We start from the raw sequence: 19,323 nt of genomic DNA on the forward strand, positions 1-19,323 counted from the left end.
ACTGGTGAGAAGTCATGCTCTGATGCCCTCATCTCCCTCAACATCCGCAGACAGCAGAAAGAATCTTCGGGTCTATTCACACATATCACATTTTATGCGGAAAAAAACCCTTCGTATATTTTCCAAGGAGGACAAAAGCCGACCACCCCAGTGGTGTGCCACTCTTCATGTAGGTGCCACCCGTGTGGCAGAGCCCAGCCTGTGCCCGCAGTGAGCTGTCAGCCTGGCACAAGTTTGTTATTCAGAGTGCTGTGTTGTTGCAGTTTGTAAGGGGAGTGACGGTGGGAGGGGCTTGTGGGGAGAGAGGGCGGGGCCTGCGTACCCTTGCTGTGAATGTAATGCACTGAAGCCCAGACACTATAAACACATGCCGGGCACATAGTGTGCGGTGCCGCAGAGCCGCCATGAACGGCTTCCCCTCCGAGGACTTAACCCGGGACAGCGGGGGGGAGGTGACCTCCCCTACGGCCGCAGCTGCCCCCCCGGTCCCGTCCGTGGCTCTGGGTCCCCTGAACGGGCAGCTGTGCTGTCTGCGGGAGGAAGGCGAGAGGTGCACCCGGCCTGCGGGCAATGCCAGCTTCAGCAAGAGGATCCAGAAGAGCATTTCCCAGAAGAAAGTCAAGATCGACCTGGACAAAACAGTAAGCGCTGCTGCTGGACGTGTGCCCGGCATGGCTGCTGCCCATTGTGTGCCCGGTGCCCAGGCTGGCGCTGTGTGGCAGAGCGGTGCTGCCGGGGAGTTTGGGATTAGTGCCGCTTCCATTTCCCTGGCTACAGCCGAGACATAAGGCCGGGAGAGGGGAGGAACAACAACAAACAACATCCGCACTGCATGTATGATGGGAGTGCTCACACCGCACATGGAGGCACACTGCCTGTATACACTCATGGGGGGCACTGCCTGTATACACACATGGGGGGCACTACCTGTATATACACATGGGGGGCACTACCTGTATACACACATGGGGGGCACTACCTGTATATACACATGGGGGGCACTGCCTGTATATACACATGGGGGGCACTACCTGTATACACACATGGGGGGCACTACCTGTATATACACATGGGGGGCACTGCCTGTATACACACATGGGGGGCACTGCCTGTATACACACATGGGGGGCACTGCCTGTATACACACATGGGGGGCACTGCCTGTATACACACATGGGGGGCACTGCCTGTATACACACATGGGGGGCACTGCCTGTATACACACATGGGGGGCACTGCCTGTATACACACATGGGGGGCACTGCCTGTATACACACATGGGGGGCACTGCCTGTATACACACATGGGGGGCACTGCCTGTATACACACATGGGGGGCACTGCCTGTATACACTCATGGGGGGCACTGCCTGTATACACTCATGGGGGGCACTGCCTGTATACACAGTTATGGGGGCACTGCCTGTATACACTCATGGGGGGCACTGCCTGTATACACTCATGGGGGGCACTGCCTGTATACACTCATGGGGGGCACTGCCTGTATACACTCATGGGGGGCACTGCCTGTATATACTCATGGGGGGCACTGCCTGTATACACTCATGGGGGGCACTGCCTGTATACACTCATGGGGGGCACTGCCTGTATACACTCATGGGGGGCACTGCCTGTATACACTCATGGGGGGCACTGCCTGTATACACTCATGGGGGGCACTGCCTGTATACACTCATGGGGGGCACTGCCTGTATACACAGTTATGGGGGCACTGCCTGTATACACAGTTATGGGGGCACTGCCTGTATACACTCATGGGGGGCACTGCCTGTATACACTCATGGGGGGCACTGCCTGTATACACTCATGGGGGGCACTGCCTGTATACACTCATGGGGGGCACTGCCTGTATACACTCATGGGGGGCACTGCCTGTATACACTCATGGGGGGCACTGCCTGTATACACTCATGGGGGGCACTGCCTGTATACACTCATGGGGGGCACTGCCTGTATACACTCATGGGGGGGACACTGCCTTTATACACACATGGGGGGGCCACTACCTGTATACACACATGGGGGGGCCACTACCTGTATATACACATGGGGGGGGGAACACTGCAGGTATACATTCATGGGGGGCACTGCCTGTATACACTCATGGGGGGACACTACCTTTATACACACATGGGGGGGCCACTACCTGTATATACACATGGGGGACGACGACACTGCAGGTATACACTCATGGGGGGCACTACCTGTATACACACATGGGGGGCCACTGCATGTATACACATGGGGGGCCACTGCATGTACACACACGGGGGGGGGGGGGCACTTACACGCATACACTTATGGAAACGCACACTATATAAATATACATATAAACACTTGGTGACACACAATACATGTAGCCTCATGTGCTGTATGTTCACAGGTCAGGCTTCCTCCAGACATTGTACAGTTACAGCTGCTTCCTCACTGGGAACCTCATGTGACTGCTGTGGGTGCAGGAGTGTGGGCAGGCGGCATGCTGGATGGAGCAGTGGGCAGGCGGCATGCTGGATGGAGCAGTGGGCAGGCGGCATGCTGGATGGAGCAGTGGGCAGGCGGCATGCTGGATGGAGCAGTGGGCAGGCGGCATGCTGGATGGAGCAGTGGGCAGGCGGCATGCTGGATGGAGCAGTGGGCAGGCGGCATGCTGGATGGAGCAGTGGGCAGGCGGCATGCTGGACGTTGCTTTACCTCCGGTGACTGGAGGGCACTGTGCTGAGCTGTGACACTGGGGGCTGTAGTGTGTGCGGCAGGATCACTGCCCCCGGTGTCAGTGACAGCGGACGGGGGACATGTCACGTCTCCGCTGACTGCTGGAGCCCGCATGTCTCCCGCCGCTCAGCATTCTGGGACTTGTAGTCCGGTGTGGGAGCTGGGACGTGCTTTGTCTCCGCCGTCTGCCATAGATTGATGACATGAAGCTGCCGCCCTATTATGTGCGCACGTGACTCCCTGCACCTGAGTGGTACCGTCCTGCAGTCTGTGGAAGGGCTTCTGCCCGTTGCCTTCAGATAATAGGAAATTTTTCATGGAAATTTCTATAACAGATCTGCCACGTGTGAAACCTGGGCTCTGCTTCAAAACCGAGTTATCAGGGGTCTTGCAAAAAATAAATAAAAAGTGCCAACATAAGTAGCCCTAAATGTTAGTTCAGGGGGTGCAGTACTGGGCATAGTATGAGGGGCCTGTCGTGTGAAGTTCTCCATGGTATGGAGTTATGGACGCTCTAATGTCGCCTCCTTTGACAGTTTTTCTGCTGATGTCGGGCGTACACTTTTTTGCTTTGTCTCTGGCCAGTAAGGGGTTGTATCATGAAGATGGTGCCTGTTCATATACCCTATTGGGGTCCTTACATGAATTCTTTGGATACCTGTGGTCTTTGCCATGTGCTTGTGGCATTTTTATTTTGGCAAACTACTTGGATCATTTATCACTCCTGGCATTTCTATGGTCTTGATATCTCCCTGGTCATAATTTTAAAGGGTTATTTCCATCTCAGACCTTGGTGGCGTATCACTGATGTTAGATAGGTGCCACCTCTGCGACCCACTCCTATCTCCAAAGTGAATCCTTGTGTGATTTCCTCTCTATTCACTTCTATGGACTAATCACTCGGCTGTTTTCATAACCCTCATAGAGGTGAATAGAGGGCAGATCCTAGCGAAATGCCCCCAACGTGGGAGATGGGTATAACCCTTTAAGTACTGATAAAATGCCAAGAGTTAAACAGTATGTGGCGTTTTTGAAAAGGCAACAGACAAAAAAAAACCTCCTCATGAACAAAAATCACCTCACATCTGGAGCTGGCATTTCTATTGGGGGGGGGGACGCCAAAAACACCACTAAAACACAAAAGTGCAGAAAAGCACCAGCAAAAAACCTATTTGTGAAAGCATACGTATTTGATAGGGGGTCCCCACCCTTGAGGTCACCCTGAACAAGCCGCTCCTGATCTGTGGGATTAGAGCTGACCTTGTATGGCGGCCATTCATCTGCTGACCATCCACAGGCCACACCACTTTAGAGGCAAGGTTGACTCTGACAAGACAACCCCTTTAACACTTGAAGTAGACGTTTTGTGGGCAGGCCTGTCAGTTGTCATGGACACTGCCAACAGCCTGTTTATAGGGTCTCCAGAGCATTTAGTGGAGGTCTCCTCCGGTACCTGTTAGATCTTTTGTGATACATAGGTAGACCTAAATGGGCTCTTGAAGTTCTGCTTCTGGCGGCACCCGGTCTCTCTGGTCTCTTCTCCAGCCAGCAGGCACGCTACGTCTTGTACGTCCCTGATAGCAGCGCGGAGCGCTATGGTAATCTCAGTCTGTAGAAAAGTAATTGAATCGGTTAGTCTGTCCATTAGGTGTCCTGCATCCGGCCAGTCTGTAAATAAGGCTAAAAGCATGTCACGCACAGTTTTCACTTTTCTCTTGCGTACAGATTTGCCACGCAGAGTTTTAACCGTCAAATCTGCAGCATGATGCGGTGGCAATAAAGTCAGTGACATTGTCACCCTATCTGTGAACTGACTTGCACAGTGCAGATTTTTAAATCCACAGTTTGTCAATTTATGTTGTAGATTTCATGCAGAAACTCTAAGGCCCCTTTCACACGGGCGAGACGGATTAGGTCCGGATGCGTTCAGGGTGCGTTCAGTGAAACTCGCACTATTTTGCAAGCAAGTTCAGTCAGTTTTGTCTGCGATTGAGTTTAGTTTTTTTTTTCGCGCGGGTGCAATGCGTTTTTCACGCGCGTGAACATCTCTTGGCAACCATCTGTGAAAAACGCATCGCACCCGCACTTGCTTGCGGATGCAATGCGTTTTTCACGCAGCCCCATTCACTTCTATTGGGCCAGGGCTGCGTGAAAAACACAGAATGTAGAACATGCTGCGATTTTCATGCAACGCAGAACTGATGCGTGAAAAACAACGCTCATGTACACAGACCCATTGAAATGAATGGGTCAGGATTCAGTGCGGGTGCTATGCGTTCACGTCACTCATTGCACCCGCGCGGAAAACTCGCTCGTGTGAAAGGGGCCTAAGGCTCATTTCTGCACAAAATCTTCATGATGAGGTTTGGATGCAGAGTTCATGCAGATCTCCAACACCTGCCCATCAGAAACTCAACGAGGTTTTAAAGGAAGAAAATAAGATTTTTTGCCATTTTTTTTATTAGACCTCAGATCAGAGCCCCAATTTTAATAAGACTCCCAATTAGACCTCAGATCATATTGTTTCAGAACCCAGATGAGACCCCAATGTATATGACCTCAGTTCAGACCCCTATGCTCAGAGCAGACCAAAAAAAAGAATCAACTTACCTTTCCTGCAATAGAAGCCGCCGCTCCCAAGATCCAACACTCTTCCTGGTCTTCTCTCCGCACTGTGCTGTGACCCGGCATCGCACAGCATGAGGTCACAGAGCGCGCCGAAGTCCTTACGCTCTGCACAGGTCACAGCACAGCGTGCGGAGCCCTGCAGGAGACCAGGAAGCGGTGAATACAGAGCTCGGGGAGTGATGTATTCACCGCTTTCTGGTCCTCCTGTACTAAAGAGTGCTTCTATAAGGCCTCTTGCACACAAACGTGGCCGTGCACGAACACCAACCGTGGGGCAGCGGATCGCGGACCCATTCACTTTAATGTGTCCGCGATCCGCCCCTTCCGCAAAAAGATAGGACATGTTCTATCTTTTTGCGGAACGAAAGTACGGGACGAAACCCCACAGAAGCACTCCGTCGTGCTTCCGTAGGGTTCCGTTCCCCACCATTCCGCATCTCCGGATTTGCGGACCTATTTAAGTGAATGGGTGCGCATCCGTAATGCGGAATGCCAACGGAACGGCGCCCGTGTATTGCGGTCCGCAATACGGCCACGCAGCGCACACGTTCGTGTAAAAGGGGCCTAAGGGAAACTCTCATTAGTAGTCACTCCATAAGACGCACCAACCTTTCCCCCCCACTTTGAAAGGAAAAAAGTGTGTCTTATAGCGCAAAAAAGACGGTATATTAGTTCTTTACAATAGGACCCTATGCGTAGCAGATGCCACTTCAAGGTGTCCATCATAGGCATCTTTTTAACGTATACATCCTAGCATATGCATTAAAGGGGTTGTGCACACATTTCCAGACCTCTCAGACTGGCGGGACCCTGGTTGGAGATCATACTTGCCTGATATCCGGGACTCTGTCCCGGCTCTTTGCTCAACAGTCTCTGCTGTTTTTATCTCCGGTTCTTTCATGTAAACTTCGTGTTTGATGCCGGTGCTCCCCTTGCACGTCAAATCATCACGTGACACACAGGAAGCAAGCAGATCACTGCTGCGGCCAGTGACTGGTTGCAGTGGGGTGAAACCAGAAGTTTACATGGAAGGACTTGAGACAAGCAGCGGAAACTGGGTACGTTTTCTGCGCCAGTCTCTATCCCCTCATGCACAATATTCATGATGAGGCGCAGGCCTTATAAATTAGGTGCATCTGCCCGCAGTCCGTGCACCTAAACAGAAAATTTACGACAGTTCAGAGCTGCTGTAAATTTCTGTCCTAAATGAAAATAAATTTGTCGGGGCAGCTGGCCATGCCCCATCTAGGGAAAGTGGCGGCTTAAAACTGATAAATGCAACAATTTCAATGGGGCCGCAAAAAATGCGGACAGCACACAATGTGCTGTCCGCATCCGTAGATCCGTTCCGCGGCCCCGCAAAAAAGATAGAGCATGTCCTATCCTTGTCCGCAATCGCGGACAAGAATAGGCATTTCTATCCTAGGGCAATTTGCGGACCGCAAAACACATACGGTCGTGTGACTGTAGCCTAACAGTTCTGCACTAGGAAGCTTCCGGGCGCTCTGTTAGTGTGTTTTTTTTTTTTTTTTTATTAACAATTTTTATTGTTTTTTAAAGTCATAAGACATATGATAGTAAGCAATAAGATACAACTGTTAAGTGTATATTACTTCGCTCTGTTAGTTTTGTTGGGTATTGGGTAACTATGCTCACCCATGTAGGTCCTGCTAGTCTGAGAGGTCAGAAATTAGTGCACAACCCCTTTAAAGCCTTGTGCTGTTGACTACAGTTTTGCGGATCGCACACGGACCCATTGATTTGTATGGTTCTGCAAGAACTGCAGACAGCACACAGATTTCACCAGTGTGCTGCCCACATCCATGTGGCCATTCCGCAAAATCTAGAACATTCTTGTCCGTTTTGTTAGGGTCTACCCCTCGGTGTACTGAAGCCCTAATTTACACATAGAAGAAAACTCTTTGTTTTCCCTGGAACTGCTAAATGGATTTTCGTCCTGTATCATTTTCTTGTCACTTCACACACACTTGCTACTTTGTGTTGGTCGATCACATAAAATCCCAATAAAATATGTTTTAAGTTTGTGGGTGTAACATGAGTTAGTGGCAGGTTTTACTTTAACGGCTTCCAGTGAGGGCAGGAGGATTATACTCCTCACAGAGGAACTTTATCCTATTAAAAGCTTAATATGAACCCTGCCTAGTAAAAAAAAAAATCTAAACCTTTATGATGCTTTTTACTGAAAGTTGTTTTTTCATTTTGTTGCATCTCTCTCATACATTTTCTCTTCCTTTACTTAGGCAAGACACCTTTATATTTGTGACTTCCACAAGAACTTAATCCAGAGTGTGAGAAACAGACGGAAAAGAAAGGGTAGTGATGATGACGATGCGGACTCCCCGGTTCACGACGCCGATACCCCAGAGGTATACGTTCTGTTAAATGTGTTTTTATTAAGGTACCAGGCGCTGCTCCTCTTTATTAGCTGCCAGTCTGTCCATTGTTCCTAAGAAGAGAAGATGAAAGTGTGCTGTCTCTTTTCTCTGCAGTGTGTAGAGCAAGATTTAATGACGCTGCCCCATGGCCTTAATTTCTTCGACTGTGAAGAATGGGCTTTGTCTGTCTTTACTTTAAGACTCTGGGACTGAGATGAAAATGTCTGTCTTGTAAGGAGAGGCTTATGAAGACAGTATTTGATAGTGTGACTTCTGAGGCACTGCTTGTACAAAGAGAAGTCCAGAGAAGACGACATCCATTGTTAGCACACAGCCATCAGCCGGCTGCAGGCCTACCGAGAACGCAAGCCAAATGAGCTTTATGGAACACAACCGCCTGATTACTGGAAATCTGCTCCTTCTTTTATCAGTGTATTGGGAACAGTGGGAATCGCAACATTTGATGGCAGTCGTCCAATGTGACCTCTCCTTTGTCTCTACAATGTCATACCTCGAGGGGGATTTTCAAAGCCGGTTTTGCAGTTGTCTGCGGTGCTGTAATTTGCACCAAAATTTATCAAACGTTTGGTGCATCTCTAATCCCTTAGTGACCAGTCTGTTTTGGGCCTTGCTGACACAGCAATTATTATTATTATTATTATTATATATATAATATATATATATATATATATATATAATTTTTTTTTTTTTTTGTCATTGCCTTCCAAGAGCTATAACTATTAATTTTTTTTCGGTATGGAGGCTTGTATGTAGCCGTATGGGGGCCTATGGGACAAGTTGTAGTTTTTAAGGGTGCCATTTTAGGGTACACATAACTTACTGATTAACTTTTATTAACTCCTTCTGGGAGGGGGCTGGAAAAAAAAAAAAAACTATACTGCACTTTTGACGTTACAGAGTTTTGACGTTATAAATTTTACAGCGTTCATTTTTTCAGCATAAAAAAATGAACATGATAGCTTTATTCTCTCGGTCAGTGCGATTATAGCAATCCCAAATACATATAGTTTTTTTTACTTTTGCAAAAAATAAAAAATGTTTTTTTGCATCGTCTCATCCCAAGATCTAGAACTTTTTTACTTTTCTTTCTATTGATCTGAGGGCTTGATTTTTTTGCAACTTGTAGATTTTATTGTTATCGTTTTGCAATATATAACACATCCTTTTTTTTTTTTCTTTTTTTTTTACGGGATCATTTACATGATATTTGTGTAGTGCGGGTCGTTACAGATGGGGGAAAAAAGCATTTTGTTCTGGGTTTTTTTATTGGAAATTTTTAATTTCTTCTTTTTTTTTTTTTTTACCATTTAATAGTCCCACAAGGGGACTATAATAGGTGATTTTTATTTTTATCGCTTGTAAAATACATTACACCATTACTGTAGTGCAGTGCATTTTAATGTCAGTGCTATACTGACATGGCGTAGCCTGCTTGGAAACACTGGAGGCAGGCTTGAGGTCTACCCTAGGCCCTGACCTGCCTTCACTGGCATCGGCAGCCTGCAATCTCACTTGCGACTGCCAATGGGATTCAGAGGGAGTCAGTCCCCTCTCTTATATGCGGCGGGCGCCGTTGCCTGCGGCATATAAGGGGTTAAACAGCCCGGATTGGCACTCCTGTCGTTCCAGGGGGTTAGAGCAGGAGCGCGTCTCTCTTGAGAGCTGAGCCCCCGCTCTCCGCTGCACAGGCTTAGACTGGTCCACCATGAAAAAGCAGCAGCCCAGCTTTAGGCACCTTAGTGACTGCCATAAAAAGGCCACTAAGGGGTTAAGGAGGACCTGTCTGTTTTGTACTTGCATTCCCCAAGCAAAAACGGTTCTGTAGCATCTATTCTTATCAGTCTGTGATGTGCCATTTCTCCGTTAAGCTAGTTTCACACTAGCGGCAGGGGACTCGGATCCGTCCTTCCGCTAGTTCACGTGTGCCCCCGGACTGTCGCTCCGTCCCCATTGACTATGATGGGGGCCGGGGCAGAATTCCGGCGGCACGGCAGCTCATGGCGAGTGCCAGCCGGACTAAAAGTACTACATGCAGTACTTTTAGTTTGGTTGCCTCTCGCCGTGCCTCCACCTGAACTCCACCCCCATCTCAATTATAGTCAATAGGGACGGAGCGGCAGTCCGGGGGCACACGTGAACTAGCAGCAGGACGGATCCGACAGGCTGTTCACCCGCCGGAACAGCCTGCCGGAGGCCCTTGCCGCTAATGTGAAAGTACCCCTTTTCTTACTAGAAGTTTATGACTGAATTTCCAGCAGTCTGCAATAAGGGTTCATCTGGGTGTTGCCAGTTGGGAATATGTCCCTGCATAGTCTGGTACTATCCAATCAGTGCTGCCAGTAGCAGACTCTGCAGGGACACACAACCAAATGGTAACACCCAGTGTGACCTTTATTGAAGATTGCCAGAAATTCATTCATTAAAGGAGTATTCCCATCAGGGACGCTGACTGCATATCGGTAGGAGAGCACACCATGCATGGGCAGCCTGCTTTTCTTTTAATGCTATGGGGCTTCCAAAAATAGCTGAGTGAGCATGCTTGGCTATTCTGGGAATTACCATAGCAGTGAATGGAGAACAAGCCGTGCAAGCGCAGCCAGCGCTTCATTCACCGCAATGGGACTTCCTGAAATGGCAGAGCCCGCGCTTGGCTATTTTTGGAACTCTAATGGCAATGAATAGAGGGTATCTGCGCATGGGTCGAAGCTGCTTATCTGTAGCAGTCCCCAGGGGTTGGACCTGCACTTATCTGACATTGATGGTATATCCTAGCCCTATGCCATCAATGTCCCCAGTGGGAATACCTCTTTAAATTCTAGTAGGAATAGTCAAGGAATAGCACAATATGGAGTCATAACAAAGATGCCCCAGAATTGTTATTAAATGGGGAATGCAAGTAGTTACTAAAACAGACATGTCAGGGAGGTGACAGGTCCTCTTTAAAGGGGTTATCCAACCTCTAGAATGAGCCCCCCCAATACCTGGGCCGCCACACGGCCGCCGCTGCATCTCCTTGTCGCGCAGATCAGAACATCCGGCAACAGGTGTGTGTGTGGGGGGGTTCAATAGCAGGCCGTGACAGGGATGAGCCACCTAGCGTCACCCGCGATGCTAGAGAGGCTTGCAGCCATTGCAACTCTACCACCCACTTTTAAAAACTTGAGTGAGTGATGTAAAAATGCGAAATGTCACAAAATGTTTGTCGAAATACGCCTCAGATCATTGCAGAACCCTATTATGTGACTTTTTGAATAAAAATGGGTAAAGTGCAGGTCTTGATAAATTATTTTTCTACAGGTGAAACTCTATAAATATTGTGCAAAGTTAATTTATTTCAGTAATGCAACTTAAAAGGTGAAACTAACATATGAGATAGACTCATTACATGCAAAGCGAGATATTTCAAGCCTTTATTTGTTATAATTTGGATGATTATGGCTTACAGCTTATGAAACCCCAAAGTCACAATCTCAGGTACCCTTAGCTCAGGGGGTACGGATTAATTAGCTGACTACAGTGTGACACTTTGACCCTAGAATATTGAACCTTTTCACAAAAGTCTAATTTTAAGTTGCATTAACCTCCCTGGCGGTATGATTATGTCAGGAATTTTATACCAAAAGTGGTACAATATTTTGCATAAATATTTTATGGGCACAAATGACAGTAAAATGTCAGATCTGAGGTTATACAGTGTAATCCTCTCAGATTACAATGTATAACCTCTTTTATGTGTGTTTGTCACTTTTTATGTTTATTTTTATTTTAATTTCCTGCCTAGTTCCGGTCCCATGCGCAGCTGCTGCTCGCAGGGAATGGAACCAGGAAGTCAAATGCCGGCCGGTGTTTTGCCAGATCTCTATACCTTGCGAAAAGTCTATACCGGAAGTGACGCGGCCGCACAGGAATCAGCTGGAGGAGGGGGTGCGCTGCGCAAGCGCACATCCACTGGCTTAGGAAAGAATTGTTGCAGCGCCGCGATAGAAGTACTTCGTGCACACTTAGGGGTATAGAGATTTTGCATTTCATAATGTTGCATCAGATCTCCCTACCCCTGAGTGCGCACACGTGCACAAATCATCACATCAAATCAAGATGAACTGCAACTGATGATTTGTGCGCGCTTGCGCACTCAGGGGTAGGGAGATCTGATGCAAAATCTCTATACCCCTAAGTGCGCACGCGCGGTGCACGAAGTACTTCTATCTCGGCGCTGCAACGATTCTTTCCTAAGCCAGTGGATGTGCGCTTGCGCAGCGCACACCCTCCTCCAGCTGATTCCTGTGCGGCCGCGTCACTTCTGGTATAGACTTTTCGCAAGGTATAGAGATCTGGCAGAACACCAGCGCTCTCAGCGGAGGCGATCGCCGGCAGAAGGTGAAGGGACTCTGCAATGTTACCCCGAGCGTGACTCGGGGTTACCACTCCTGGCAGCGAAAGTTAACCCAGAGTCACGCTCGGGAATACTGTCAGGGAGGTTAATGCAATTCCTTTTTTCATTTGCATTACTGAAATAAATGGACTTTTGCACGATATTTTTTTGAGTTTCACCTGTATGTGTCTGGAAATGAATGTTGAGGTAATGGAGATTTCCCAATCACAGAAAAGGTCTGTGTGTATGTGGCTAGATTTATGTTGAAATGTACCCAGGACATTTATGTTGAAAGGGATACAAGTTTTATCTAACGCTGGCCGTACACATTCGAAAGCTGAAGATTGTTCAATCGGAAGTTATGTTTCTCAACTCCCCCTTATACATGCACATTCGGATAGGATAGGTCATCAGTATCTGATTGGTGGGGACCCGACTGATTAGATGTTTGAGGAGGCATAGGCGCTTACAATTGCGCTTTTTCACAGCTTTGCCTAGGCCATATGACGCGAGGTTCATCGGACTCCTATCCTGGGCGCAGCCTCTATCTAATGGACGGCACTGTGCTTGGTGAGCTGAGAGAAGGCAGGGGGGCTACTGTGAGGGCCGGTGCCTTCTCAAACAGCTGATCGGCGGGGGTCCTGGGTCTCGGAATCCCCACCGATCAGATACTAAAGACCTATCCAGAGGATAGATCATCAGTAGAAAAGTCTCCGAAAACCCCTTTAACAGAGACCTGAAAAAACGTCATTCCAAGGTCTGAGCTGATTTTCTTTTTTATCTAAAGCTCAGATACATATTAAGAAAAAAAATAAAATGTTTTTGTACAAGTGTCTAGGGTAAAGGAAGCAAATTTCCTGTGCGCTGTTTTGAAGGCCACTTCCAGCCTTAACTTTCAAGATAACATTGTAAGTGATAAAAACAGTCCTTGCAATAACCTTCATTTTCCTAATGTTTTTCTGATATTTTTTTTCCTCTTTCCTAGGTGGACCTATTCCAGTTGCAAGTAAACACGTTGAGAAGATATAAGAGACATTTCAAACTTCAAGCAAGGCCTGGTTTGAATAAAGCACAGCTTGTTGAAGTAAGTAGCATTGTGGATACCGTAATTTTTTATATTTTTTTTATTAAGATTAATTTAAACTATTTTGAGCACTTTTAACTCCCTGACAATGCTGCCTGTTCATCTCCACATTTCAGAAGCCATAACATTATCTTTCTGTCGATTATAGCCATATGAGGACATGGTTTTTTGCAGGACAAGGTGTATTTTCTTTAAAAGATAAGATTTTGTGATGCATCTAATGTATTGTATAACTTTTATAAAAAAAATATTCTGGTGACATGAAGAGATACAACAGTTTCACCGCTGTTTTGGGTTTTCATTTAATGGCATTTACAATTATTTACATGATGACTTTATTATGGGGCCCGTACCATATTTATATCTGTGTTTTTTTTTGCACAATAAAAACGTTATTTTTAAGTTTTGTTTTTTTTGTTACCTCATTCAAACCGTAATATTGTTATTTTTCTATTCACTTAGCTGTGTGAGGGCGAGATGAATTCTAGTTTTCATTCATCGTTGCCAATTTGGGACACATACGACATTTTGATCACTTTTTATTACGTTTTCTGGAAGGTGGAATGAACAAAAAAAATGCAATTCTGGCATTTTTTATGATGATCACAGTACAGGATAAAAACGTAATTTTTTTTTACACATAAATTGCTTTTAAAGTGTCATTGTAATTTTTTTTTTTAGTTTTGTAATGTATCGGGCAGTGATACTGACTATTTTTGTAATATACTTTAATTACTGAAATCGTACATTTCTATTAGAAAAATAGATCTAAAGTGGACCCTTTTTGAGCCATAGCAACGCTCCCCTGTCTTCTGTTACATTACAGTGGAGACTAGCGTTTTTTGCGGATCCATCATGGATCTGCAAAAATGCTTCCGTTACTACCGTATAATACAACCGCATGCATCCATCATGAACGGATTCGGTTGTATTATGTCTTCTATAGCCATGACAGATCCGGCTTGAACACCATTGAAAGTCAATGGGGGACATATCCATTTTCTATTGTGTCAGAGAAGGCTGATCCGTCCCCATTGACTTACATTGTGTGCCAGGACCTATCCGTTTGGCTCCGTTTCATCAGACTGACACCAAAATGCTGCAAGCAGCGTTTTGGTGTCCCCCTCCAAAGCGGAATGGAGACTGATCTTATGCATTCTGAGCGGATCCTTTTCCATTCAGAATACATTAAGGCAAAATTGATCCATTTTGGACCGCTTGTGAGAGCCCTGAACGGATCTCCCAAAAGGAAAGCCAAAACGCAAGTGTGAAAGTAGCCTTACACTGACTGTGTTACGTAAATAGAAGACAGAGGAGCGCCGCTAAGGCTCAAAATAGGCCACTTTAGAGCTAATTTATTTATAGAAATGTATGATTTCAGTAATTAAAGTACCGTATTTTTCGCTTTATAAGTCTTCTAAAACGATGGTTGACTTTTTTTTTTACAGGGCTGACACTGATATATCGCTGGCCGCTATGCTGCACAGCGTGGCCGGCGATACATCAGTTACAGTGCGGGGAGGGAGCACGGCTGGAGGCAACTCACAGCTGGGCCCGGTGCAGTCACTGTATTATTCCGGGCCCCGTGCACAGAAATCTCTTTGTATGTAAAGTCTCTTTAATCCTGAATCAATCGCTCTCCTATTGATAAACTAGCCTAATCGCCTGCATCAGTACTCACTATGAATGCAGCATGCGGTCCCTTCGGCGCATTACTTCATCCTGCTCCTGCTTCATTAATGAAGTGGGAGGAGCGTGACTGACTGAGTGACGTCAGTCACACACCGGCCGGACAGCACGCTGCATTCATAGTGAGTACTGATGCAGGCTATTAGGCTAGTTTATCAATAGGAGAGCGATTCAGGAATAATGAAAGATTTTACATACAAAGAGACTTCTGTGCGAGGGGCCCGGTGTAATACAGTGACTGCACCGGGCCCCGCTGTGAGTTGCCTCCAGCCCCTCCTCCCTCCCCGCACTGTAACTGATGTATTGCTGGCCACGCTGTGCAGCATAGCGGCCGGCGATAAACTAGCTCACACTGATATATCAAAAGGAGAGCGATTGATTCAGGATTAAAGAAAGATTTTACATACAAATAATAAAGTACTGTAATGCTGTGAAACATAGGGCCATGAGGGGGACCAGCATAAGATGCTATATGTGTGTCATCCACACATATAGCATCTTATCCTGGCCCCCCTCATGGCCCTATGTGTCACAGCACACATCCCCCATAACAGTGCATCATCCACAGATTCCCCCCCCCATAACAGTGCATCATCCACAGATTCCCCCCCCCCCCCCATAACAGTGCGTCATCCACAGATCCCCCATAACAGTGCGTCATCCACAGAGCCCCATAACAGTGTCATCCCCAGACCATTAGTTCAAAATCCACCAAAAGCACACCTTTTGGTTCAAAATATTTTTTTTCTTATTTTCCTCCTCAAAAACCTAGGTGCGTCTTATAAAGCGAAAAATACGGTATATTACAAAAATAGTCAGTATCACTGCCCCCTATACAGTACAAAAAACAAAACTAATTTTACACTTTAATAAGTAAAAAATTGAGGTAGTTGAACTTTTGATCTGCTAGTTACCCATACAGTACACTGCAATTCAATACTTTTGAAATGCAGTATATTATGTCATTTACAGTAAAATTGACTTGGCAAGGGGAATAAGTTGACCCGTGAGTAGAATCACTCTGCTCAGAAGGTAGTCAGGCGGTGCAGTGATTGTATGGTGTTATTGTGTATTAGACCTGACAAAGGGAGTGTTCTGCCCCCGAAACGCGTTGTCCCAATAAAGTAATACTACTTCATCAAGTCTCCTGCCTTCTTAGCAGTGTGATCCTACTCACCAAGTCAACTTGTACCATTAGCTGATCAGTATCCACTCCCATCTCCACTGGCACGAGATTCATTGATATGCAACAGCCACTTATGGTTATATGCTCTTCATAGTGTTGTGTCTACTTTGCACAACCACCCAAGGTGGGCACTGATATTGTATGACCTACTATTGAGTCTTTCTATACTATGAGTGCCGTGTTTTTTCTTTGTTGTCATAATGACTATTAGGTCAGGCCAAAGGCAGGGCCTAATAGACATCTATACAAGTCAGCCTAGGGGCTATTATTTGTCCCTTGGCTTTCATGGCAGCCCCTCGAAACCCCATGATCACATAGTAGAGGGGTGCTAATAGGGTGAGAGAGGGAGTTCCCTCATTCTCTTTAACCACTCAAATGGAACGGTTAGAATTGACTGCTGTGTTTAAAGGGTTAAACTGCCAGAATCTCCGATCTTGGAAGTGAGGACACGGCACCAGCCACACTCATAGATGGCTAACCAGTGGCAATACTTCCATCATAGACGTCTTACAGAAGGATCAGATGAGATGTGAACAAAGCCTTGACTGTATGAAGTCTCCCATTATAAGGTTTTCGGCTTATGATTAAATACATGAATTTGCAGTGCGTAGACGTGAGTTTTCATTTTTGTGCATGCGAGACTAGGCAACATAACCATATTATAATATTTTTTAGCTAAATGCATCTAGCTGTGACATATTCCTCCAGCAATGTAATGTAAATGACTGATGACTTTATCTTCTTTAGATCATTGGTGGTCATTTCAGAACTCTTCCAGTGAATGAGAAGGACACACTTACATATTTCATCTGCTCAGTCAAGAATGAAAAAAACAAAATGGATCACAAGTCTGACGGAGGACTCCATTAGGCAAAACGCATTTGTGTTTTATGGACATTGGCAGCAGTTGGAGATCTCTGCAAGCCTCGGAAAAGAAGGACACTTGTAAATAAAGTTCAGTGGGATATTTACGTTGTGCATGGCATTGACTAGTCTGACAAAATTGTCACTTGACGCAGCAATAACTCAGCATCTATAATACTTTATTTGCTCTGTTCCTTAAAGAAATGCAGGGCATGGTTGCAAATTCTTTTTGTTCAAAATTGCATCTAAAATGAAAAATGAAGCAGCTTTGCAAAAAGTCTTTTAGGTTTGTGTCAACAGCTCCTATTCTGACCTATACGTCTCCATGTAACAGAATCCAAACCCTGTGTCGTCTGATCCTGCATTCATACTTCTATCTGTCCTCTCTGTGCCATACAGGGGCGGATTGGCCATAGACCCTACAGGGAAATTTCCAGGTGGGCCGATGCCCAAGCTCTCCTCATGGCCGCAGGTCTGGTACATAACGATCTGAAGGTCAATGGCCGCAAACTCAACTGTATTACCATCCTCAGGACAGTGATACATTTAAGGGCGGCAGTATCTGGTTCTGCTGGTGCGGTACTTTGTGCTGCACAATGGTATTGCAGGCCCTGTCTACTTCTGTTGGCCTTGTCTACTTATGTTGCCCAGTCTTCTATCAATTTAGTCCCGCTTAAGAACATGGGGCCACTTTTATTTATTTTTTTCCAAGGCCACTTTAAGTTCCCAATCCGCCATATGTTGGATAGGTTAACAGATAGCAGGGAGTATGACTGCAGGTATAGCCTACACAGACTTTGTAGTCTGGAGACACATCGCTCTGAATAGATGGAAGGTTTTTAACTAAGGACCCTATTAGACTACTTGGGCAGGACAAGGGCTGATGGATGATAAACACATCCATTGGCACTCATTTGCATCAGATCAGTGCATTCCGATGAAAGACGCTAATCAGCCAAGAAACGAGCGTGATCATAGTTACATGGTTAATACGGTTGAAAAAAGACATAAGTCCATCAACCAATGGAACGGTGGGGACGTGAATCCCAGAAGGAAGTGATCATACAGGCCAGTTATTGGGGACGAGCATGCTTATGATAATTGCCCCAAAAATCGTTTGGCCTAATAGGGCCTTAAAGAGTTATTCTGGTTATCCACAGGTTAGGGGACAACTATCAGATTGGTGGGGGTCCTACCGCTGGGACCCCCACGAGAACTGGTGCCTCATACCCCATGGAGCCCCCCTGAAATGGACAGTGTCAGAGGTGGCAGTTCTGCACTGTGGTTAGGGGGTAACGTTCTTTAACTGGAATACCCCTTTAACACCATTTGAAAAGTTGCTTACTTTCTCATTTTGAGCAAAATTAGAAGAATACAAACATGCCTGCAAATGTCAACCCAGCCTTTAACTCATTTTTATATAGCATCCCTTTAATATATTTTATAAAGCGCCACCACAATGCCTGCTATTGCTTTATTACCCAGTGTGGCTGCACTTTAAGGTGCAAAAATTCCTAAAAAGATTCTGTAATTCTGAATTCTATACCTTAATTTATTTCTGCAGATTGACATTGAAGTATTTGCTACTGAGGAGAGACTGGTGTAATAACTGTGTTCAACAAGTCGCAACTAAATGAGCTTTCAATAGTTTAGAGTTATGTTTGTCATATAGCATGTGGTAATGCTATAGGTTGCACAGACCCCTCCTATTATATATAGCCTTTAGAAGTTGCACTTTTCTGGGGATTTTAGTCCTATAAATGTTGTTGGCATGTACTGGTTGATGTTGGTGACTTAAGTCTCTGGATCACCCTGAATGTATAATATTGTGATGGCTTTAATAAAAATATAAATTAAGTGCTCCCGATGAACATTCCCTTGCTGTTATTGATACTGAGAATTTTCATATTTGTACATGTCCAATATATATGTCTTTTTTTTTTTTTTTTTTTTTTTTTTTTTTTGTGGATATTTTTGAAAATGTTTTATATAATCAATGATGGGTTTCATTGTTTGTATCACTACAAAATATATAAGGATATTATTCATTAAATATAATTCATTCAATATTATTTCATTTTACCAGTGATATTGGTCCCATGTTCATATGTGCCCACATTGCTGAGAAAAATTATGTTTTTAATATATGCGAATGATCGTCTAGGGACAACGGGGCTAGAGGCTCTGCTCTCTCGGTCATGCCCTCTCCACTTTGACAGGGTTATTTGAATGTATTTGCTCCAAAGCCGAAGTTGGAACTGAAACAGAGTTCGGGAAATGGTTTTTTTACAGTACAAATACATTTATGAAGTTACTACCCAAAGTCTTGCGAGACTTTGCGAAGCAATAAC

At 45.7% G+C, this 19,323-nt stretch overlaps 1 protein-coding gene across 1 annotated transcript; it reads left to right on the forward strand.

Moving 5' to 3' along the window:
- Positions 1-312: 312 nt before the first annotated feature.
- Positions 313-18,834, forward strand: SAP30 (Sin3A associated protein 30). The gene is made up of 4 exons (XM_040418671.1): positions 313-641; positions 7,622-7,747; positions 13,135-13,233; positions 16,856-18,834. Exons 1-4 carry the CDS (start codon positions 405-407, stop codon positions 16,976-16,978), a joined length of 585 nt encoding a protein of 194 aa, XP_040274605.1. The 5' UTR covers positions 313-404; the 3' UTR covers positions 16,979-18,834.
- Positions 18,835-19,323: the final 489 nt, after the last annotated feature.

The sequence above is a fragment of the Bufo bufo genome, chromosome 2 (genome assembly GCF_905171765.1).
Source record: "Bufo bufo chromosome 2, aBufBuf1.1, whole genome shotgun sequence".
NCBI lineage: Eukaryota > Metazoa > Chordata > Amphibia > Anura > Bufonidae > Bufo > Bufo bufo.